This window comes from Pezoporus flaviventris, unplaced genomic scaffold (genome assembly GCF_033815535.1).
Source record: "Pezoporus flaviventris isolate CSIRO_AGI_PZ_B2104156 unplaced genomic scaffold, CSIRO_AGI_Pfla_v1 ptg000047l, whole genome shotgun sequence".
Classification (NCBI taxonomy): Eukaryota; Metazoa; Chordata; class Aves; order Psittaciformes; family Psittacidae; genus Pezoporus; species Pezoporus flaviventris.
Window position 1 is genome coordinate 9,998,801 of NW_026892595.1, and position 25,627 is coordinate 10,024,427.

The window sequence follows — 25,627 nt, forward strand, 5'->3', positions numbered from 1 at the left end:
ACTATCCCAGGAATGCACAGTTTTGCCTTTGAATTGCAATATAAGAGGCCTACATATATTTTGCTAGCCTGTGAAGATTCAAATACCAAATACAACAGCTGAGCAGAACCAGCCCTTGCTTTCTGAGGAGACTCTTCCCAGGGAATACCAGTTTCTCAAACTGTCACCTCCCTGCACACACACGACGCTTCCCATCCAGCTGCCACTTTCTCTTCCCAGTGTCACTGGATGGCATTTTTACCAGAAGCAGCATTACCCGGCTCATGACCTGTCCTTTTGTACTTCTGGTCACAGGCCAAGCATCACACATGGCAACAGCCACCATTTTCACACTGCTGTTTACAATGTTTGTTTTCAAGAGCAAGAGAACGACCTTTCTGCAGCTACTCAGTGTTACATAAACAGCTGGAACAAATATAATCCAGAACGATAAAACCTCCTGCTTCTGTGATTACCCAGCTGTTTAGGGCTAAGTGCTCCCTCTAGGCAAGTTATTGCATAACTATACACTCCTGGGGCTGTGTCAGGTTTCTTCAGTATGCTGCCTGACCCCTGGGGCTGGATGGAGCCCTTGTCTGACCCAGCTTCATCTTTGCTCCCTTCTTAGATCAAATGTTCCTTGAAGCCACTTAAGCTTAAAGAAATGCTCTGTTGTATTATCTCCTTCTCTGGTTATCTGGCACTCACTTGATGATTGCAAGGTGAGTGAAATTCCAGGTGCACTTTACATTAAGCCACTTTGGCCAATTCACACCATTTTTTTTGCAGCATCAGATACACTTCTACCAGCCCAAGGCAGTATCTGCTGCTGTAAAATTAGACTAATTCTCTAAGATGGTGTTTAGCAGACTATGATGTAGGGCCTGTGCGAATTCCTACTCATTTGAATGGGCTCAACTCATTTAGTTTTTCTCACACTTACTAAGCACAAGTCTGTATGAGGGACATGGGGGCCACAAAGAGAGACTGATTCCTGACATCTCTTTAACATCTGTGAGACATTCATCCCTGTCCATCTTCAAAAGGGGAAACAAAAGGGAGAAATACGGGCAACAGAAATTTTCAGTGAGTGTGGCAGGAACACAGGGTATCAAAGGCTAATCCCCCTCACATCCTTTAGCTGGAGTCATTAAGGAGAGGTTGTGATGGGGTTTGCTCACAGACAACACAATGACACTGGGCAAGGCAAAACTTCAAAGCTGGATTTTTGTTTTCTTTACTAAATGATTAGATTTCCCCAATCTAAATGGGAAGGAAACAAAAGCCGAAACAAAAGCCAAAAAACTTGGGAGAAAAAAACTTTAGGAAAAAACCTGATTCAAATGCATTTTTTTCTTATGGTTGGGGACTTGTAGCATATTTAAAGAGGGAGGAGTAAATGGACATGTACAACTTGCTGAGTCCAAGACTACCCAAGAACAAAAAAGTTACTTCATGGAACCTTCTTTGGTGCCAAAGGGCTAAGCACTTCTGTTAACAAAATGGGAGTTGTTCATTGCCAGCTGTTCCACTGAACCAAAACATTCTTCAACACCGAGCTGAAGCATTCTTCAACAGGCACAGACAGACTGGAATTAATTTCTCCCACTGTACAAATTTCTACTTGCACCAAAAGAATCTATCACGTCTTAAAAAGATCTCAAAATAGTAACGCCTGCCTTGAGGCAGCCTTTGTAGTCAGAGAAGCAAACTGTCTTTAATGGAAGCTACCGATCACTCAGCACGTGCAAAATCAGAGCATTCTCACATATGAAGGCACAAAGACAGATGAAGGAGCCCAGTTTCTAACGTGCATGCTAGAGAGAGTCCCCATATTTTTCATTGAATAACCCTGATAAAAAAAAGGTGAGTTGAAGTAAAGACATTAAATAAGTATTTACAGAATCATCTGCAAAATTGCACAAAGTGTGTAATTTTACATTGTTTTGTTCTTTGCAGGGTTAAAAAACAAAGTTTCTTAACTGGATTCTGTTTCGAGAATGGCTGAGACAACATATTCTGGCAATGTGATCTACCTGGGTTCTGCAGTGAAGGCAACAGAGGACTTCCTTTGCTAATTTATGGCCAAAATATCTTATGCACTGTGTGCGTACGTAGGTGGCCTCTCTTTCCTGATGTTGCTCAGCGTTCTAGTCTACAGCACACTAATATTGCAAACATATCTTGAACCGTAGAAGAGTTGGGTGGCATGTGAGAAATTTAGTTAGATATTAAAGTTTTGCTGTTCCCTTATTTATGTTACTATTACAGGGTTCATTATGCACAACAGAAGGCAAATGTCTCAATCTCATCAGATTTCTCCTTAAATCTGCTGGCTACACACTGTGCAACATTGCATTCTAGAAGTGGATTAGTTAACTACACCAGTTAGTTAGCAAACTTCTCTGTTACTGTGCTCTGCACTTTTTAAGATGTCACAGCTCACTGCACCCATGTGGTATGCATTTTCAGTCACTTTTATGCCACACACACATTATAGAAGACAACCGTGTTGATCAATAGGCAGTAACCTGACTGAATACTCCCAGAACTCTAAAATTATTTCATGAGGTTCAACAGAGATTTATTTTTTAATATGTTTGTTGTGAAACATCCAAGGGCCACAACTTGCCAATGTCAAAGATGCGCCCGGACCAAAATGCTGGATCTGGAAAAAGCCCTATGAATCCTACATGAATTTCTGTACACAAACCCCAGGGCATTGCTTTTCAGCTATTTACAACTTCGGCATGCCAATGCCTTGGCTGCAGCATGCAGCCGTGGTCTCCACAGCTCCAGAAGGACACAGGGGAGTTAGAGAAGGGCAACTGAAACTAGCCAAGGGAGGAAGCAGCTGGCATAGATGTAGGGACCAGAAAGGCTGCAAATTGGAAGCCTGGAGCCTGTGGGGCAGGCTGAAACCTCCAGGATATGATCAAGGTTATTCACTGCCTTCATGATTTTATAAAGGGAATGCAAAGCTGTTGTTTGCCAAATTGCAGAGTATTAGAACTCTGGGGTTCTCAATGAAGCTGGTATGAGATCAGTTTAAAATAGACGAAAGAAAGCTCCTACACAAGATGGGAAGCTTGTTGCCACAGCAGTGGGGATGCAAATGGTATAAGCAGGTATAGAGGAATAAAGGAATAAAAGGTCCATAACGGATACGAAAAGGAGGACGTTGGGATATTCCCCTTAATAAGAACTGGGAAAGCTGGGGAAGTACCCGCAGACTGCTGAAAGTGGCCTTCCTGGTTGCAATTGCTAACTTTGATTGCTGTTCACACAATGCAAGTTAGTCTTCCCTTTTGAAGGAGATTCTTACGTATTCAAAGATAGATACCTTTTTAATTTCTCAGCTTTTACTTCCTCATGCTAAACAAAACTAGTTCTTTCTTTTTTGTTCCCCAGAGATGATGCTTTTTTTAGAGCTCTGGTCATCATCGCTGTCCTCTTGACTCCCTCCTATTTGTTCAGTCTTCCTTGAAGTCCAAAACATTGAGTCTGGGAATTACTATGGAAGAGCTCACCACTTCTGAGCAGATCCATGTGTCTTGTAGATATTCCTGTTCATTTCATTATGTTTGCTTGGGTTTTGCTACAGGGTCACAGCCTGACTCACATTCAACTTGAAACTCTGTATCTGTAAAGAGCCAGAATGCTTACTGTGAATGTTGCTCTCGTTCATTCCTACATATCTATCCACTTCCTGAAGAGAACTTTGCTATGTAGCATCACAGGTCATTTTCAGACCTCTGAGGAACTCATTCAAAACATTGGTTGTATTTATAGTTTAAGACTATGAAGTTAGCAAGGATCATTAAGTTCAAATAGTCCCATTTTCCACTTAGGTTCAATGACTTCTATAAGCAGGTCTTGATTCATGCACACAGCTTGTGCCTGAGCAGCCCTTCAGAAAGAAACACAGTATTGCTTGAAGATCTGAAGTGGCAGAGAATCCCATATGTTCATAATTAAACTTTAGTGATAAGTTACTCTGAATGTTAAAATTTGACAGCTAACTTTTAATGTGGCTTTTTATAGCTTCAACTTTCAGTTGCTGGAACTTGGAACATTTTCTGCAAAGTTAAAAGGCCTCCTTACCCTCAGAAACCTCAGGCGTGTCTTGATCTTCTTTTGGTAACAAATCTGTCTACAAAAGAGTTTTTTATGTTTCTGATGGTACAATCATCTGCGTTCAATCTTTTTGTGGTTCTTTCCAGAGCTCTCTGTAATGCTAAACTATTAAGTGCATAACTGAACACAGTACATTAGATATAGATATAGTACAGTATCTCTGTCAAAAGCAAAGTGTACTCTTACTCTCCTGCTAATGCAGAGTCTTTATATCCAGAGGACAAATTCTCTCAGTTGCAATATGCAGAAATCTGTCTTCAGCTGGTTACCCACACTGGCACTGGAAAAATCACTGCATCCTGTGCACAGGACTGCATTATTCCTCAGAAACATACTCACAGCTATGATCAAGAACACAGAAATCTGCAAACTGAAACCATTCTAGAAGGTAGGAAAAATATAACATCTTTCCAGATATGCAGTTCTTTAGCATCATTTATTCTAGCAAACCTTACCTGAGACATCTAGCTTTTCCAATGCATCCCCTTTTGGCAGGGCTGCTGGCTGTGGAGGCATCTCCAAGTTAGGAATTGACTTCATTATATTGGCTTGGGCCTCTTCCAAGAGCTTTTCAAATTCCTTCCCATTATAGTGATCGAGGTTTTGTCTTTTCTCTTCCCATTTCTTTTCAGCTTTCTAGACAAAAAATAGTAAAACATCTCTTTATTTCTCTGATTCCTGTTGTGATCACTTATTTTAAAAAGAAATTAAAAATCCATATGGAAACATTCTAGGTAAATACGGATAGATTCTTACAGCTATAATCAGCAACTAGAGGAATTAACACTAATTGTACACTGGTTCTGACTTGCGTTGTGCTAGAGATGGCACAAATACATGACTGACAGTGGCCACTGCTCACTAAAGGAACAAAGGCAAAATTTAAATCTGGGTCACTCTTTTACTGTATCACACTGGTGATTAAAGTGCATGTCTGTAATAAGACATGAGAGTTCATTTGTGGATTTTCTCAATACCTCTGTGTGTGAAACCACTGGAACTTTATACTCTTTCATTTTTACCTCTCGATAATGAGGGATATGAAGATTTAAAGAATGAATGAAATCCACGGATGCAAGCGTTGCCAGAAATAAGGTATTCTAAAACAGATTTTTACTTTCTAATTTTTTTATAAAGGTTAGTTAAAAAACACCGTTACGCATTTTGATTGCATGTTATTATCCTGTTGCATTTAAGATCAGAGGGTATCTTCAGGAATGCATGGTGTAGTCAGGGGTTAAGCATTTAGGTCCCCAGAAAGCATTTTAAAAATCCCACCTGCAGTCTCACGAATGAGACTGGGAGCTCAGACCCAAAGAGAGGACAACTGTTTGAGTGGAATACACCATACCTCAATTGACACAGCTCGGTTTCTGGTACTTGCATTGTGAATTTCCTCAATGAAAAGACTTTGCATGGTGGTGCCATTGACAGAGACCTGTGGTGCTGGTGTGGTTGGTGTGGGCTGGGATCCTGTTGCAGGCTCTTGCAGGGGAGCTGGTGGGGTGGCTGAGGGGTGGCCATCCGCTGGCACACCTTCGCTGTGGCTAGCTGCAGTGGGTGAACCCTGGGCATGGTTGACCAGTGCTGAGGAGTGCTGAGACTGATGGATGACAACAGGCGAGCTCTGCACATGATGGACTGTCATTGCAGAGAAGGGGATGACTTCTGACTTGACCGATGACACCTGGGACTCTGATGTGAGGTTTTGCTGTGCATGTCCCTGGGCATGCTTGAACTCCTCCTGGTTTTTCAGAGTCTCAGCTGCAGTGGTCTTTTCCATAGTAGAGTATTGCACGGCTTGGGATGGATCCACACCCCGCAGCAGTCCTTCTGTAACATGTCTGCCCAGCCAAATTGAACACAACAGCACGACACATGGTTAGCAAACAGGCAAGTCATGAGCAATAATTAACAATGAACTTTTGCAAGGGAAAAACCTGTATCAAAAATATCCAAATGGGGGGTTTTCTTCCTGATCCTCTCAGTTGTGTGATTTTACAGATTTCTCTCAGTCAAGGATTCAGAGTTTTAAAGAGGCCACTCTAATTAGGATGTTTATGCCTTTTGAAATGTTTACAGGCCTTCATGGATGTACTAGCACGTTTTGACCAAACCATGAGTTACAGTGGGTTATTTTAGAGGGATAATGGAAATCAGGTGACTTAAAGTTTATATGCTGCATGTAGCTAACAACATGCTCCTGGACTATTAGCACAGAAAGTAGGATATGAGGCAGCAGTCTGCCAAATGCCAAAACAAAGCCTTCAAATGATACTTCATGAAGGTCTTGTCTGTGAAGAGTTTGCAGTAGGATGAGCTGAGGATGTAGTCAACTATTTCTGGCAGCTAGCTGTGAAATGACTGAGCTTCAGATTGTAACTAGCCAACAGATGCCATCAGTTTTTCCATTACTGAAACAGACTTTATGAGGCTTAATACATAATTTCACTGCAAAAAAGCTTTTGGTAAAGCTTTCGCATACATAACTTATTGCATTGTTTTCTTTTTTTCCAAACAGGGTGAGACAGGAAATAACTGCAGTAATTTTTAAGAAAAGGAGACTAATATGAAAGGATATAGATGTTTATCTACATGGAAAAATAAATGATTGCTCTTGTAAGACCTGTTACATAAACCATTTTATCCATCTGCCAGTACTGGCACATCCATTTTACATATGCTCCAGGATATATGGAAACAATGAGAATCCTACATTCCTTAGAATAATGCTTATGAGTTACATTTTCTAGTAATTGAAGTAAAATTGCGACCACCACCACTGACAGTTTGGCCTGATCCACTGGTTTTGAGTACGAAATTATTAATCCAACGCCTACTGCTTCATATAAATCAGCAGTCATTTGTTGCTCATATATTCTGACAAACATAGCTAAAACTGCCTTTAGTGGACACAAATGTTATCTAATATTTCAAATTAGATGCATACATTGCAGAGAACAGAATAAAGAATTTGCATGAATTCAAAGGCATATTGAAAAATATTTCTTTCTTTCAGAAGGTTTAGGGTACCTTTATCCCCTTAGAATCTTTTCTGGTTTTGTTTCTTACTGTTACATTTTTGGGGATGCATGTTTCAGTCTCAGGGAATATTTCTGTTAGTTTCGATTGCAGTGATGGCCTACAGTTAATTAGCTCACACATGGGAGTGATGCCACTCTGCAAGCTTTCCCATCCAGGTACTTTGCAAATCTGGAAGTCTTGAGTTCAGAGGGAGCTAGTTGACTGAAAATCATAAGATCTTGATGACTGGGCCTCTTGGTCAGAACAGAACCACTGCATGGAGCACAGGAAAGACTAGTTTGATTTCCCTTGAGGGGGCTCTAGAAAGAGCCTATAAAATACTACATGGAAATTGCCTGATAAGAGGGGGAGAACCCAAGCCCAGAAGCTGTTTTAGCACTGCTTAAGGAAATGCTTTAGCCTTGAGGAAGGAAAAAGACAAAACAAAAATCCCATCTCACCTCCTGAGCATGGTGAGGATATCGGTCATGCTGCGCACACGTTTCAGCAAGCTGTCAAGCTTGTGTGGCTCTTCCTTTAGGAACCTCACGGCTTCTACCTCAATCCGGAGGATTGCACGCATTTTATTCTGCAATGTTGGGAACTCTCCTGCAAAGATAACACCTGTGAAGCTCAAGAGGAAATGATAAAAGCCCTGGGACAAATGCATGATGGGGTAAATGTCAAATAGTTGAATGCCTTCCTCTCTACAGGGGCCATGCAACAAGCTCCTTAATTCCCACTTTGTATCTTTTTGGAAGTGAGTTAATGCTCCCAGATTAAAGGCAAAAAACTGTTCTCAGCCACCGTGGTTAAAAGAAAAGAACCAAAAGTGCAAAGGAGAAGTACATACCTTTCAGGGTGGCAACAGCTTCTCCCACTTGACGCAAAAGAAAGGCTCCATCTTCAACATCTTTCAGTGTAACTGCCTTGCTGGAAGCACTGGAGTCCTTCTTCAGGTCCTCAACAAATGCCTCCAGCTCACTGGCAAAACAAAAAAAGTGGCCATGAAATGTAAGCAGGGCTTTCACATTACAGTCAAATACATGTAAATGAATGGACTAAACTAATCCAGAAACCTCAAGTATGGCGTCTTTAAATCTGACACCATAGGCTGAAAAAACAGCAGGGTACCATGAGGGGAAATGAGGATGCTGGAAACTCACAGCATAGGAACAAGCTGACTGATTGATAGGCTGAAGATGTGCAGTGCATACTGACCTTCAGGCAGCTGTGCTATAAAGGGCAGGGGGTGTGGTGAAACACATCTAAGAGCCAGACCTCTGGGGATGCAAATCCTGGGAGGGTACAGACACACTCTACCACTACCATCCAGTACTGGTTTGCACCTGGGATTTTCTCATTGCTGTTGACATGCAAGGGAATTCCCAACAGTGAAGTAAGAACCCAAAACCTGGCATTAATGGTCCCTTGACGCAACCTTGTTTATCTGCAGGGTCCTCTTAGACAGGATACAGGGTCCTGTTACCAAGAACAGACAGACTGAAACATTGTGTGCAGTTCTCACTCAGCATTTGGATTTAAGAATTAATCACTTCAAATGTCTTTTTCCAACCAGTGCTGTCCCATCCTTCCTCCAACTCCATCTGGTGATTCCTCATCACCTTTCCCAATATTTTTTCCATGCTTCCATATTTATGCAAATTTTCACAATCCTTCAGACACATAAACTTTATTTTTGTTTAGGGGAGACATGGTTTTTTTCCATTTAAAGTTGAGACCACATTGCTTTAGCTGGAGTTTCCACACAGAAGCTTAAAAATTTCTAAAGAAACCCTGAAATGCATTATGTGCAACTATATAAACATCCATGCAAATACCTTAAAAGGATCATAGATTCATAGAATGGTTTGGGTTGGAAGGGACCTTCACTCAGTTCCAACCCCCCTGCCACGGGCAAGGACACCTTCCACTAGACCAGGTTGCTCCAAGCCCCATCCAACCTGGCCTTGAATACTTTCAGGGATGGGGCAGCCACAGCTTCTCTGGGCAACCTGTGCCAGTGCCTCACCAGCCTCAGTGAGGATTTTTTTCTAATATCTAACCTAAATCACCCCTCTTTCAGTTTAAAGCCATTCCCCCTTGTCCTTTCACTACATACCCTTGTAAAAAGTCTCTCTCCAGATTTCTTGTCATCTCTTGAATATATATTCTAAGAGAAATTCACCTCTATTAAAATATCAAATTTCCTGACAGGAATATTCTGAGAAGCCTGATTAATTGCATGGTAGAAAATAATGCAAAGCAAACTCTGAATTGACAAATTGGCTACTCATTTTAACCTATTTGCCTCATTTCTTGCATCCACTTAGGTAGCAGTTTTGCCATTGCTGTAAGAGAACCAAACTATGGGCTGATTGCCTGAAAAGGGGTAGGGGAAGACTGACTTCTGCACCAACTTCAGGCCTTGAATTTCTTTATGCTTCCCTTGTACCAGCACTGCCACGAAGATCCAGCAGGAAATTACTTATTTTCAGCCAGGTCACTTCCTAGATCTGTCTCAGTGAACAGGTGACACAGGGGAAAAGAGGGGAGTAGGTGGACAGTAACAGGATAAAAAGGAGAAAATCCCTTGCAGCACAACCCCACACTTACGTCAATTTAAAGTGGAAGCAGAGTTACACAGAACAATAGCAACACAATAGTACTTCTGATATACAGAAAACCAAAACCAATATTAGGATCCGGACACCAAGTGCACACAGCAAAGAGTTCATTTCAATCCAAAGACTAAGAACTTTAGAAACTATAACAAAAATTTTGAATTAAGAATCAGAAGTTTCTTCTGAACAGATCACAGAGAAGTGGAGGTAAATGATCCTGTTCCCATTTTAAGCCCACTTCTAAGACTCTGCCTTGAGAAAGCTGAGGGAGTCAGTATTTCCACTAGCACAAGCATACTTGCAGGAAACAATCCAATGGACCACACGATGGCAGCAAGGGAACGTTTCTCGGGGTATTTTTCTAGTGGAAGAAGCTGCGATAATGCAGATTGCTGTCTCTGTGCTTGCCTTTGCTAGCTATAAAGGCAACCAAAAAGATAAGGGCAGAAGCTTAAATTTGTTCATAGATGGAAGGAAGAAAAAGGAGCACAGACAGAACAATGTTACGATGTTTTAGTAGGTTTCTGATTGTCGGACATATAAAGGGAAGACTTTCAGGTAGCTGACAAGGGTGTTCTTTCCCCTTTGTTATTTGAACAGAAACAGAAAGGTCATCATAAAGGCCCTTGAATTCCATTCAGTGATACTATCAAACAAGTCAAGTGACCCTGAAATTACTCAGGGGATAACATATTACACTGCCTCCTGTGGTAAACTGCAAGGGAAAAGAAACTTCAGCCTTCAGAAGCTGAAGCAGCAGCCTCCAGCATTTCTTTTCCATCACTGAGGAAGCAATTTGGCTTTATAGATTGGACTAAGCAAACCCAATTAACAAGAAACTCACATTAATGCAGTTTCAGAAGGCTAATACAAGATGAATGATTTTTCTGCATCTGTGTTATACCCAGCAGAGCCAAGGCAAACTCTTATGCTGAGATCTTTCTTTAGGCAAAAAAACACCAGAGGATCTGTCTCAGATTGCAGTATCAGTAGAACAGGTTATAAAACAAACTGACAAAATTAATAGTAACAAATCACCCAGGCCAGATGGTATGTGCCCTGAAGTTCAATAGTAGCTTGAGGGTGAAACAGCTGAACTATTAATATTAAGCATCTAAATTCTTGATTAAAATTGCTTTGGCACCGGCATAGTGGAAAGTGTCAGGGATGATACAAAAACATTTTTAAAAGGGGATGGGACTATCCAGGGAACTGTACCCTGTTGAGACTGACACCTAGGCTGGTGTAATTGATAGATACCAAAATGAAGAGTACACAGTAAAGAATTAGTGGACCAATGGATAAATATGTTGTGCTCTGGAGTAATTAATGTGATTTGTGTAAAGCAAAAGTAAGTCTCACAAATCCACAAGGAAACAACAACAGCATAGGGACATGCTATAGCCCCAAAGGCTTTCAGCAAGGTACCTCAGCAAAAGCTTTCAAGAAAACAAAGTTGCCATGTGACAAGATAAAAATTCTCTCATGGATAAAGTACTGGAAGTAAAGGGAAGGGATCAGTGAACTGCTTACTCAGTGAACGTAGTTTGCTGGTGAGTTCCATAGGGATTGGTGCTAGGGCTGGTGCTTTTCAACATATTGTAAATTATTTAGAAAAAAGGATGAATAGTATAGTAAAAAAATCTCAAAAGAATATTACATTATTCAGGAGAATAATGTTGCAAGGTGACTGCAGAAGGCTGCAGATGGACCATCTGATACTAATTGACCAGGAAAAAGCCAAAGATTAAATTAACTCTTAATAAAAGTAAAGTAATGCTCATGAGGAGAAAGAAAACCAAACCCAACCCCATCTAAAACCAACAAGCTCCCCAAACCCTAAGTTATTATACACAGTAATGAACTTTGAACTGATAATCACCCTTTGTGAGCGAGATGTTGGATTTGTAATGGAAAGCTTATGTGGAACAGGACAGGGAGGCCATTGCATGAAGTCATGGTGTGTCCATGTCTGATATAGCTGTTGCAGGCTCTGCTCTCCCTATCCCCATCTCACAGACGTGCCCTAGAGTTAGAAAGGGCATAGAGAAAGGCAACAGGATGACAAAATTTATAGAAAGGCTTCTACAAAAGGGAGTAACTAAGCAGACTATGACTTTTTAGGCTGAAAAAGGCATAAGTGGGGGAGCTTCTATAACATCATGACCAGCACGGTGAGAGTGAATATTCTGCTGTGCATGATTTAAGAATTTGGGGATTGATTGACAGATGAAAGATTCAAAAACAAACAAAAAGAGACTCTTTCAACCCAAGAAAAGGATTACTCTATAGAATTCATTGCGCCTAGACGCTGTAGACAACAAAGTTTACATACATTTTTAAAAATGTGTAAGTTCATGAAAAGTAAACAATCCATGTAGAGGTTTTGCATATGAAGATATCATCTCTGATTTGGAAAATCCCTGAGCTGCAAGCAGATGCACTCTGAGCCATGTTCTTGTATCTTTCCCCAGGTATCTGCTACTAGTGGCTCTCTAACACACTAAGGAGGGTTTTGTTTTTACTGAGTTATCCTTTTACAGTTACTCTTATAAAAAAGTCTGATACTTTTCCTAACAAAATATAAATTGTAACTTCGTATAGATCATATCCAATTAGACAGATTGGCTGTGGCTATATTTTAAATTGCTGTGCTTATAAACCCTCCTCTATCAAAGTGCTTACAATAATCTGCAATCTACAATATAGTAGTCATACCTGCTCCTCACAACATAAATACTTCATTAGCCAATGTGTTGTATCATCATCTGTCCTTGGTCAGGTAGATTTTAAGGCTAGCATCTACGACACCAAAAGCATTATAGGACATCTCTAATGCTGAATCAAACGACTAGATGGAGAAAAGCTCTACCCGGTTAATTCTGAGTGTTTATTTCACGACTACAAGTGTGCATAAACACTATGTGTAACTGCGTTACCTAGATTTCATTAGGTATCTCTGAACTGTAATCCTGCTACAGCTGTGACACACATGGGCACACTCCTGTAGACACCATCACAAACGGTGCTCCACAGAAAACTTGCTCTGAAATGTACACCGACACTTCTGCTGTTTACAACATGAAACCACCAATTTTCTTATTTCTTTATTTCCCAGACATAATCTTCAGAATAGCAGAAAGGAGAACTTTTAAAGCTGAGATTTATCACTTCAGAGCAGTAAACACACTTTAGTAAGTACTGCAGAAATCCTTAGGCTGTCCTGTCTTGCATGAGGCCAGTCTACTGATTCAGTTGCATGATTTAGAAAAGGTCAAGAGGACAACAGTTGAAATTCTAAGCAATGGTCCATTTTTTGCCCTGTTGTTTTGCATTTGTTTATATACCTGCACTGGGATCAGCTTAAATGAAAAGTGCCTATATAGAATGTTAATCTTTCTCAGCGACATTTGATGTTTAATTTTGCGGTGTATGCTGTTCATTATTAACAGCCATCAGCAGCTGAACTGATACTGTCAGTTGTCAGATGTGACACTGGGCTCTGATCCTGAAAACGTGCGAATATATGACAAAGAAATCTTGTTGGACACCACTGATGATTTTTTTGTGTGTGTGTGATTTTATGTTTATTTCTAGCGTGTCTCCAAAAGGGTTGAACTAACATTTACAGCCTATGAATGATCTAAGCAAGATGTTTTCCTGTAACATTAACAAATGAAGCTGCACAGAAGCAGCAGAAACTCTGCAAACAGAAAAAATTCCAAACACTGATAAACCAGAACCATATTGCAGTCAAAGTCATATCCTAAATGAACAGCTGTAACAGCTATTGCCATGTGCACTTGACCTCACTCAGTATCCATTTTATGAGGGCAATGCTATAAACAGTCATCACACAAATTGTTCTTTCCACAGAGAACAAACAATCTAGAGCTAAGCAACGAGGTACACAGGAATAACATGATGAACAGGAGGGTAATTACTTAAGACTATAACACAATGTTATTTAAGACTTCAAATTAGATGAGAGGATTATATACACTAGCACGGACTGTTACTGCACATTCAACTTCTCTTCACAGAAAACAGACTCCCTTAGTAACAGTCTACTTTGTCTTTACAGATGCATCATTTTTATTACAAATCTTGTTAATCTGACAACACATTGATCAACAGGAAAGATTTACACTCCTTAGCTGTCAAGAACTGTACCCTTATGACTCTTCCATCATCTTTTCCAGTAAGAAACTGACTAGAAAGTTTCTCTGTATTATGGAGGAATTTTTCAGATGTGAACTACATTCAGTAATGAGAAATAATTAGTTATATAGCATCTTCCAAATGTGAATGTTAGAACTAGTTAAACTGCTTATTGATTTCAGCTTTGTCTTGCCTCCTGCTGACTCTGAACATAGACTACAACAAACAACTGGATCCCATCAGTCTTGGCAGACCAAAGTTTTTTGGGAAAAGGTCTTACAAATGACATACACAGGAATAAAGAGCCTTTACAAAACAACAAATAAAAAGAAAAGTATTTTTATCTAAAATTAAGTGTATGGAAATCCCAGTAAGTAAATTTTAGATGGAGACTAGCACTGTTGACTGCAACTAAATTAAATCCCCTATTTATGTGCTTCCCCTACCTCTTCTTTGTAACAGCCAAAGTACTTACTATTGAAATCTGATTTTCACACTTAAAGCCAAACTCATTACCTTCTTTTGCAGCCATTTGTTCTTGAGGAAATTCCTCCCGCCTTCCCTAAAGCATAATATACATAAAGCTGAAGGTGAGAGCTAGAGTAGGGGCTTTCAGAAGACAGAGGTGGTCATGGTCCTTATACCCCCTTTACAGGAGACTTCTGAGGAGGTTTCAAGAGGTAGGACTTACCTAGTGGCTGTGCTAAGGAGGACTCCCAGGCAGGACCAGTGATTGTACAACACAAAGTTTTACAGTCAACATGAGTGCAAGCAAACACATCTAAAAACAGCATATGTGGGTGCAGTTTCACTGAAGACAGTGGTGAAAGTTACTACTTTATGGAAAAACAGAGCCAGGCAAAAGCAACAAATTGCAAGAGTTTTCTCAACCCACCATAACTTCTTTACTATCTTTTCTTCCTCGTTGAGGTATTTCTGTCTTTCTTGTTCCACCAGGTTGCGCTGTCGCTGCACAGGATCTTCAAGCCTCTTCACAGTTTCAATCATTTTGCCATTGATTTCCATCTCTGCTTTCTTCACCATTGCCCTCAGCATCTCCTGGTTCTGCAGCTGTTGCACAAAAGAAATCAACTTCAGTTTTTCCTGCTTGACTGACATCCCTGGCAACAGAATACATTGTAGATACGGAAATAGTTTGGGATAAACACAGCCCTACTGTGTGAGAGAGAGTTTTTACCTTCTCATTTCCCTCTTTACCTACAAACATTATTCCGTGGGGCAGTGTTGGAGGTGAGAAAAGCCTAAATCTGATTAACTTCTAATGTATATGTCTGCCTTCTAATGTATATATCTAACTTCAAGTTGCAAACTGATCAACAAAAGATGCTTGGATCAGTACACCACCTTAGGTACGTAACTTCTGCAAGGTTTGTGGGCCTTTAGTCTGCTCGGTCCAGCAAGAATCAAGAATTAATCATGACTTATGAGAATGCCGGAAACCTGACTTCCACTCTGTGTGTATCTCGCAAGCCTATGCATCGCACTGCCCATACGTGCCTAGTGGATAATCCCACACATTAATGTCAAGGCTGGAACATACTGCTGTTGTCAGAATGGAATTTTTCAGTCTCTCAAGTGGCAGAGGAAGGATTGTGCCATCCGGTGTAATTTAGTACAGACACACACCTCATCTGCAATACATAAAACCTCCTGTACCCACCAAAAATCCCTCTTCATAATACGGTCATTTTCCTGAGAACTGTAAAAGTCACACCTTCTTCCTTAACTTAGCCTTATATTAAGTACCTAAAGCATTGATTTTCTTACTGGTATTGTTTGCAGAACAAAACACAGCTAAGAAAATGAACTAGACTGTATGCTTTTGTGGGTAGCCCTAGAGAAGCTATGCCCCCCACTCACACAAACCAAAGTGTGATAAACAGGGCTCCATCTAGTCACAGCTTTAGGATACAGGCAACACAACTCTGTCAGCCCAGCAGCCATCTCATGCTGTAAGTTTTTAAAAACACCTGTGTCAACTGGGAGATGAAGTTCCAGTTTTAAAACTAGCAATTGAACTGTCAGCTGTCTTCTGAACATCCAGGCTTAACAGCCAAACCACATATAACAAGCAAAGTAAAACCACTGCCTAACAGGAAGAATCACAAAAATGGGTTACCTACAAGACAGTATAATGCAAAGTGACTTCTTTTTAAGTTGATTTAAGAGAATTCATGGGATTCAGAGGAAAAAAAAAAAAAAGGGAAAAAAGCCTTTGTCCAGGCCATTCTCTCCAATCAGTGTAGGAATTGGAGGAACAAGCTCAACTCTCCCCTCCCAACTATTCAGTCCTTGTGTCTGACTCTGCCTTCTCCAGTGACACACGTGCAATGAGAGGGAGGGTGACACTTCACTGAAGTGTAGGAGTGGGGCTGAGCTGCAACAAGCAGAAGGTGTTAGCTCAAAACTCTGCTGAAGATAAGCATTAGCTGTTAGGGAAAAAAAATAAGATGGAAAACATTTGAAACAGCACAGATTCATAAACACTGTCAGCTGCTTTATACCAGACTGGATTCTTTTGAAGACAGTGTATATGTGTATTTTTCCCCGCTATGGGATTAATGTTTCGATTTGATAAATTAAAACCTCTTACAGCAGGGCCAGCACAGCTGAGACATGAATCTCTTTCACTGCACCATATTTTCAGGAAGGAATTCATAAATGAATGAATGAATGAGTGAATGAGCATGTAACACTTCAGTCATACAGTTAATTCACAGCTCTTCAAAAAGTGGGAAATTTGACACAGGGAAGTGACTTGGGATATGTGAAACAACTGATCTGAGGTCAGTCAGAAGGTCAGTGAGAAGGAGCCAGACTTAAGTCTCAGATGTCCAGAATATAAGTCTTTATGTTCCTCAGCTAGTAACAGTGACACCCAGTAATACCAAAATTAAGTATACGTGAGTATCTGAGGTTAGGCAATTGCAGGTACAATTCTTTTCACCCTATTATGAAGGTATATAGGGGATCTGTATTTATTGTAGTGACATCTACAGCTAAGGGGCTTGTCACTTCCATTTATGCAGTGCTTGAACAGTATTAGAACGTTCCAGTCACAAAAGTTCATCCATTTCTGATTACAAGGTTAGGGAATAAAAATAAAGCTCTGCACTATTTCAGAAAGCTTGTATGATGAGGACTCCCAAACCTCAATGTCTGGAGTGAGCTCCTGAAGTCTGGGAAATGACTCATCTTGGAATCAAAGAGATGTTTTTGCCATTTCTATGAAAATTCATGCAACACTTGGCTAATTCTGGAAAACCTGGTTTTGTTCATGCTTGGGGAACAGGGACAGAAGAAGATGAGAAGGAAGAGGTACAGATGGTTACAGAGAGAGAAGAGAAGGAACCAGAGGAGTAATTGTGGGTTTAAGCAGGGCAGAATCACCAGCCAAAGGACAACATAAGGCAGGGCAAACATAAGGCAGGAGCAGAGGGGAAGAGCTGGCTGAGGAACAGGAGGCAGTCTCTGGCCGCTATAGCACATTAACCTCCACATTCTGTAATTGAACCTGATTCTTACCTTTCTTCTGCCAGCAGGTACCAGATCTCACACCCCCTGGAAAAGGGCACACCCCATTTGGCCTTCAGACCACCTCTACCACTTATTCTACCACCACAAGTGGAAGAAGTTTTATGGATCTACCAAAGTTATTCTGGTTCCACAGAGTAGAACTTTTTGTACTGTAACTTTGCTTAAAAACAAGCCAAATAAACAATCTTAGACCCTCATACTTAAAAAGAAACTTCATTGAAACAGTCAAGTTCCAAAGTCAAGCGCCCAAAAGTAAGGAAAAGCAATGCAGGCTTTCCTGTTACCACCAAACGTCAATTTCTGCTAATTAGAATTAACTTGACTTGTAACTGCAAGCAGCAATCAAACAGAAATGTCACATGCTTTTTTAGATTTCTAGCATCCTCCTCTACATTCATAACCCTTGGCTCTCACTCCCAGCCTCACCAATTCCTCCAGATACCTACCTTGTCCCTCTTCTTCGTCTACTGCTTTGGCCATTATCTATTACTGCTTTCTCACAAGTACCCCAGCACTGCCTCTGGCACCCACTTCAAGAATAATCTGAACCAGTTTAGATGACTTTGAACCAGTTATTATTTATGAGACCTGAAACTGGGAAATCAAATATTAGTTCACAGTCTCGCTTCTCATTAGGAAACAAGTATGACCTGTCCAGTGGGAGCAGGACCTGTCCTGCTGGGAGAGGCTTCTGGGCCACCCACCTCCCCACACACTACAGCACACAGCCACAAACAGGGACTGACTGCCTGCAGCTCAGGATGTCTGTAGAATCTGTTTATCTAATTCCTAAATTTGTTACCATACACAGATTAAATGAAGTCTCACCAATTCTATAATACAGCTCAAAACACATTTGAATTTCTAATTCAAAGTTACACCTGGGAGACCGAATATCATATACCATTCATGACAGTATTGTTATTATATTTTCCATCCTTTTCATAGCACTCATTTCCCTACAAATAATACATTAAGTGAAGAAAAAGCATGCACGTATACACATTCCAAATGCTGAACCTTAATCACGTCTAACTGCTTTCCCTTAAAATGTGTTCAATTAAGGAAAGGAAGGAATAAACAAAAATAGCATCCAACATACATATAAGCTAATGATCTATACCATAAGCATGAGCTCTAAGCTTTGGTTCAAACCTGCCACTAAGAGTTCTCATTGTCTGGGAGTGCAGAATGAACAACCCCACTGAACTCATCATGGACTCCTGCCTTACCAACAACAAATGCATTCGGAACATAGGCTGGGTTATAGCTTATCCCTGGCAATGAGAAAAACTCCATGGCACCATGAAACTAGTCTTTCTTGAGTATCTCTGAAAATGAGAGCACTTAAGGAAGATGCTAGTGAAGTAGCTAGAAGCATATCTAACCTCTAACAACAGCCACAATGCAAACGTCTTTAAGAATCCCTGGTGAAAATCCAACCACAGAATAAAACAGTCTTAACTGTTTGGTTGCATCTGGTAACATACATATTCAACTGGTATGTGAATCAATACATCTGGATCAATTGCTGCTGCATATGGTTCAAAGCCGGGTTTTGCTAGAACAGACAAAGGCTATAGGAATGAACGGGTGTTTTCCACCATGTGTTTCTCTGATTCTATTAAGCAAATGAGTAAGAACTTAAAGTGGTAACATCAAGTGAAAATTGAACCACAGAAAGTATTAAACATATAGTTTTATGCCCTGTTCTTGTTTCTTACTTATCTTGCAAACTTTTTGCCTGTGCAATCATCTCTGAGTTCTTCGAAAGTGTTTCTTTTAGTCTGTCAGTGTATGAAAAATTCACGCAAACAGGAACAAACTGACTGCCAACCCAGTAGAAACAGTGAAAAATATGAAGTAGTCACACATAGTATGCAAACAACCCAGAAAAAACAGAAAAATACTTTTCTCTTTTACTTCAAATTATTTTCCAAAAAGACAGCACAAAATCTTTTCATTAGACGTGTGATATCTCCTCACTCTTCAGTTTAAAATACCAGCTGTTTCACTTACTGCACTACAAACTGGGAGCTCTTTTCAAAATAATTCCACCATTTCAGGAAAGCCATGACAAAAACTCACTCTCGGGAATGTAATTTATATGTAATATACTAAGGTTTCCCTTGAGCTACAGGTTCTTCCATCCGACTATCACAAATCTGCCCACTTCCTACTGGCACGTTGCACTAAATTCGCTATCATTTCTGAAATAAGGGAAGCCAGCCAGAGTTAATTAACACACTCGGGATACATCCTTTTTTCCTTCTCAATACTTCCTTGGCAGCATTGATTTACATAGATGGTACAAGTTTTTTCACTCCTGTGTGCTATAATGTTGTATCTGATCAAAAGCAAGGTCACCATCCCAGGCAGGGCCTGGAGCCACCTTGCAGCTGGGGAAATGCCACCTCCCTGGTGAGCGGGCCCTGTGAGAACGATGTGCACTGCCTCCAGCCCAGCACTGTGACCTCCATCCCACTTTAGGAAGCCACATGCTGTGGAAGCACAGCTGGTGGCCAGGTGTCTGAGATACCTCTGCATTTGGCACATGGGGTTACAGAAGGACAGAGGGGCTGCAGTGGTTTGCAGCACAAATGCGTAAGAATATGCACTTACACATAAAGTGCCAGGGCAGAGATCCCAAACCAGAGTCTTGAAATTAGATGGGGACCATGATGGCCGGCACGTAGGCAGCACTGCTGAGAACAGCTTTTAAAAGATGCATTTGCTGTAGCAACATACTCATTATAAGCTGAAAATATAAACACATGGGTGTTGTATCACAGGCATAGGTCACCTCGCTGACACAACTGTTTGCTCTAAATGCCTTTAGACACCTCTTCATTACCAGAAAACTGAGAGCAGGACCTTGTCATAGCATCTTCAGTACTGACCACATTTTCTTTACTCTGATGTTTACCTCACCCTTCTGCTCCCTTGCCCTGTAAGTGGCTCATAGTTTGATTTCCTTTAGTTAAAGAAGCAATGGCAAAATGTGCTCTGGATTCTGATGTGTATTATCATTATTCTGTTAGAAAACTAATCAGCAAATCAAAGGAGATTCACGCAGTACCACTCCCATCTTCAAAACCACCTGGTTTTGTAGCTGCAGCCCTACAATACCAAACATGTGATGTCACTTTCCAGGCAAGAAGTACTGGCAGAGTATTAAAGTTTCCCCTGCTGTTCACTTTGTCTTACAAGAAATTGCTTTACCTCCTTCTGCATCTTCTGAGCTATTCAATTTCCAATTAAGTGAAGGGCTGAAGACCTGTACAGCTGCATATGCTTATTTTCACAGTGTCTAACATGAACAGCATATATTTACATTTGCAGCATGATGGTATGTGTCAGCAGAACATTTTGGTTAACTCACCATTGCTCTTATTGTTTCTTGCAGATTTTGAAAGGTTGATGTGTATTAGGAAGATACTGGTAAAATCTGAATACAAGTAAGGCACAACCTTACTTATATTCAAATATATAAAACCTTGGCAGCAACTTTTGAAATATCTTTTTTCCTTGCTGCTTAAGTTGGCTATTCTTCTGGATTCTGTAAATACAGGGCTCAAGCTCTGCCTTAATGCATATCTACTGATCCTTAGCTACATTTGGGTTTCCTGACATCAAAGCTGTTTATTCAGGAACTTTAAAACTGTCTCAATAGTAAACAGTATGGAGCAGAACATGGCTCTTCCAACATGTTTATACAGCACATAACATCGCAGTGTCCAAACTGTAATCACAAGACTTGCTATTATTGTAATATAAATACTGTTTAATGTCTAGAGTCATCAAGCAAAGCCAGAAAGTAAGATTTTTTTATCAATATCAGTAGTTAAACTGAACTAATTCTCATCCTTTTAGGACTATGTAAGTGGTGTATGCTATAGCAGAATACACTTTTGTGTCTGTAATATGCGGGTCTTCTCTTTGCTTAGAATTCTGCTATTGAGAATCACTCGTACATACGGGGGAGCAGAGGAGGGGGAGAGAGAAGGGAGGAAAAGGGCATTTGCTGACAATTACCCTGATAAGCATACCTGTAGCTGCTTCATCTGATGTAGCTGCAGCCGCAGATCCGACACGTTGCGTTTCATCCCATGAAGGCTGACTTGCATTGATGGGGCTCCAGCAGAGTGATGGATGACAGCAGATTCCAGAGTTGCCAATGCATTCTTCCCACCAGATATGTTAGCAGCACCTACAATAAGCAGCAGCACAAGTTGAGCTCACCAGCAGAGAAGGTGCAAACATGATCTGTCCTCTGCCTATTGAACTCACATGTATTTCACGTAGATGGGCGAGAAAAGTAAATTATAGTTGCCAATGATCAGTACTAAAAGGGGACTGGCACCTCCTTATCCATTATGTTTTGAGGGAAGACTCTAAAATGTCAGAGTGAGTCTGTGCTGGAGCCTCAGCCATACCTGAGTACTGCATTACCACAGGACTGCTTCCTAACACATGTAGTGGAGATGGGATAATAAACTATAACTGCAGATTACAGAAAACAGCAGCAAATCAAATTGGTGCTGAAAGTACTTTCAAGGTTGTCTTCTCAGGAGGCATCCAAGACCTAGTTGATGCACATTCCCAGGAGTCCTGAACTGTGTATTTGTTGATTAATTATCACTGAAGAGAGATTCAGTCAATTGCCAAGTGTGGGGAAAAGTTTTCTATAGAGAATCTTGCTTTGCTGCTTGAATTACAATTGAGTTACTTCTATCAGGCGTCTCCAACTGCTACTGTGTAAAACCAGAATAGAAACGTAACAATGGTGTGGCAGAGAATTGCTCTCCAGCCGTGTTTCCTCCACCTATTCCCTTTAGCCTGACATTTATTCAAGACTGTGTTCACAAAGGAATACAGCATAACACAAGGAAGTGAGCTCAGCCATACTCTGAGAGTAACCATCAGTATGCTCACAAGACTTTCTTCATTAAATAATTCTGTTCCCCTCATCAATGTCAAGGTTGCTCTTTTCAGTCTCAAGTAACTGGGAAGAAGCTTTATTTACAGAGTACAAGCAAATTCCAGCTTATCAGTTGATAGTCATGTTACAGCTTCTTCTAGCAATTTGCACTTACACACTTGTATGTGTTCCTTCCCTTTCCTACCACCAACAGGGAAAATGACAGACTGTTGGTAGGACACACTGCATTTTCTAGGTCCAGGACTATGTTGATCACAGTACCAGATCCACCTTGTCCCTTGGGTTCAGACAGCTGCCACTCCATGAACTACTGCATTATCAGCCCCTCATTGCAAGAAAGACCTTGACGTGCTGGAGCATGTCCAAAGAAGAGCAACAAAGCTGATGAAGAGTCTGGAGCGCAAGTCTTATGAGAAGTGGCTGAGAGAAGTGGGGTTGTGTAGTCTGGAGAACAGGAGGCTCAAGGGAGACCTTACTGCTCTCCACAACTACCTAAAAGGGGAGGTAGTGAGGAGAGTGTCAGTCTCTTCTCCCAAGTAACAAGTGATAGGACAAGAGGAAATGGTCTCCAGTTGTGCCAGGGAAGGTTTAGACTGGATATTAGGAAAAATTTCTTCCTCAAAAGGGTTATCTGGCATTGGAACAGGCTGCTCACGGAATCGGTTTAGTCACCATCCCTGGAGGTATTTAAAAGATGTGTAGATGTGGTACTTAAGGCCATGGTTTATTGGTGGACTTGGTAGTGTTATGTTCATGGTTGGACTTCATGACCTTAAAGGTCTTTTCAAGCCTACATGATTCTATGATTCTGTTCTATGATTATGTCATTCACACTTCATTTCCTTCCTGCTCTATGAATAAAACAAAAAATCTGAGGAAACAGAATATAAGTCATCGGGGGATCTCCACAGGAATCTCGGTTATCGTTTGTTCTCACAAGCGCTCATTCTATCAAGTTCAACAAAATCAAACAGAAACTAGTGTTGCGAGCTTGCCTTTGCCTGCTGAAGGCAAATTTTCAGTGCTCCAAAGGGCATGACACATTTTTCTGGCTGGAATGAATATGAGGGGTAAGTTTTATCCCTGCCCTCTCATCACTAGTTGTCTTTTTAACCAGCAAAACCTCCACATATGCCCATAAATACAGCTCAGCATAAAAACACATTGTTATTCCTTTGCCATTAGGTGTGGATGCCTCAAATATAGTCTTTGCAAAATTCATCTGGGGGAAGCATTTTCAAAGGATGGAAGTTACACCTGACTGTTTTTATTTAAAAATGGGCCAAGAGGTTTCTGAAGAATCATGTTTCTTGCTTTACCTACATTTGTAACTGCTGTCAGTAAAAGCACAGGCCCCTCTGGCTGCACCCATTCTATATATGGGGTGCCATGCCATAGGCTTCCAGGGACTCGCTCAAACAAAAAGCTGTTCTAAAGCTGGTGCTGGCTGTTGTAATGCAATACCTTACCCAAACTTGCTCCAGCTAGATCTACTCGGTGCTTCAACAACGGCACTTTTCATTTGAGTGCTGAGCAAGCTGCTGCACATTTTTGCTATACTCCAGTGTGATTCAATGCTCTCTTGACTTTCAAAGAGCTGCCTAACAGAAAGCAACGCTCAAGAAATAAACAGTCCTTGTTCACTGCCATTCTGTACCCACTCCATGCTTCAGTCTAATATATGCTAATACTTGTCTGTCTACATGTACACTGCAGTTTTTCCTACAGTCAAGCATCTATTTCCCTCCCACGTGCACTATTTTTTTCATTTTTTTTTAAGAAAAGGATATTTAGTTCATAAACCCTACAGACAGAAACCCCCAGATAGTCTGAAAAATGTGGATAAGCCTCCAAGAGTTCTGATCTCCAGCCACAAATCTAGACTATTTTTGAAAGCACATCTACCTTTCTGCTATTTTTTGCCTCAAGCAAAAGCTCCAAAACCTCAGCCCCCGACCCTGTGATGATGCAGCCAAGGCATGAATCAGACCCTGACATTCTCTTCCCCCATGCTGGACCCCAGTCAATTCACATATTTTCTCAGGAAGGGGTGCCTGCTTTCCTCTTAGTGTAGATGGACTGTGATCTGCTTCTGTAAGCAATAAATGTCTCTGACTCCTTACAAAGCAGCTTTCCTCCTCTTCTGCTGCCTTGGCCACCTCTTCTCACCATTATGTACTCTCTGCTGCCACAGAGTCCCTGCTGCAGAGTGTGCTCAGAGCCTGTGAAGCATGACATGGGACTCTTAAGGGTGTGAAACACCGCCACAGTTACCGAGTGAGCATGGGAGCGCAGTAAGGATCAGCAGCTGATTTCTCAGATACATATTTTCATCAAAAAGGAATAAAAGGGCAGCTGAATGAGGGGTTGTTTCATCTAGGGAGTATTGCTCGCTTTTGGAAATAGTCACAGACTGTAGCTTTGTGAGTAGATGTACGGCCAGATGGACTGAAGAAACAGTACTGGCTCTCAGGTTTTTAAATAAACCCTTGCTGGAGCTAGGTATGGTGGCTTGAATGCAGAAACCCTCCATAACTCCCTAATACTCTGGACAAAAAACAAATGTTAACTTTTCTTTTTCCTTTTACAAAGGCTAATGAACTAAACTGACATTTCTAAAGCACAAATAGAACTGATGTGCAAAAAGGGAAATGGTTTACTATTTGTCCAGGCTCAGGAAGGTATGCAACACAACTTTCACTCCCTGACACTTGACCTTTGCTATGGTTGCAAAGACTGCTCTCCTTCTATTTTCCACGTTTTATTTTTCTTTCTAAAATGTTGAGGTTTTATTTTGAGCAGGCTAGAAAAAAGGCCATCTGAAGATACCCAGCAATGTTTCTTCACAAATTACTCATATCTTCATCAAAGAACAACATTTTCAAGCATCATTTGGGTAAAACACCTGACAGTTATTTAGTTCTCTTTCCTTCCAGTTAGAATTCACTAAACAAACAGGTAAATGCAATGTTAATGTTGCAATTCCATCTGTGATGGCCAGGCACTAAAGCACCCTTAAAAGAATAAAATATTACATATATATTACTGTGGAACTTCAGCTCATTGATTCAGAATGGAATCAGGATCATGTTTTACCTGCAAACACTGGCAGAGTTCAAAGACTGGTGTGATCTGTCTTTGAATCTGAGATAAGCAAGTAGGCACGGACAATGTTTTTAATTTACAGATCATCACAGCAAGA

General features: G+C 40.8%; 1 protein-coding gene across 19 annotated transcripts in view; it reads right to left on the minus strand.

The window, feature by feature from the left end:
* KIAA1217 (KIAA1217 ortholog) overlaps nucleotides 1-25,627 on the minus strand; it is a 373,707-nt gene that overhangs the window by 13,399 nt on the left and 334,681 nt on the right. For 18 of the 19 annotated variants that reach the window (XR_009746054.1, XM_061468242.1, XM_061468241.1 and 15 more), the window contains 6 exons: nucleotides 21,533-21,693; nucleotides 14,821-14,996; nucleotides 7,994-8,124; nucleotides 7,602-7,749; nucleotides 5,468-5,960; nucleotides 4,572-4,752 (listed from right to left, as the gene is read on the minus strand). Coding sequence is in view for 18 of the 19 variants with exons in the window: in XM_061468242.1 (XP_061324226.1) it covers nucleotides 4,572-4,752; nucleotides 5,468-5,960; nucleotides 7,602-7,749; nucleotides 7,994-8,124; nucleotides 14,821-14,996; nucleotides 21,533-21,693 (1,290 nt within the window). In the remaining variant the exon portion in view is untranslated. The remainder of the gene's footprint in view (nucleotides 1-4,571; nucleotides 4,753-5,467; nucleotides 5,961-7,601; nucleotides 7,750-7,993; nucleotides 8,125-14,820; nucleotides 14,997-21,532; nucleotides 21,694-25,627) is intronic. The other variant, XM_061468236.1, reaches the window with a different exon arrangement.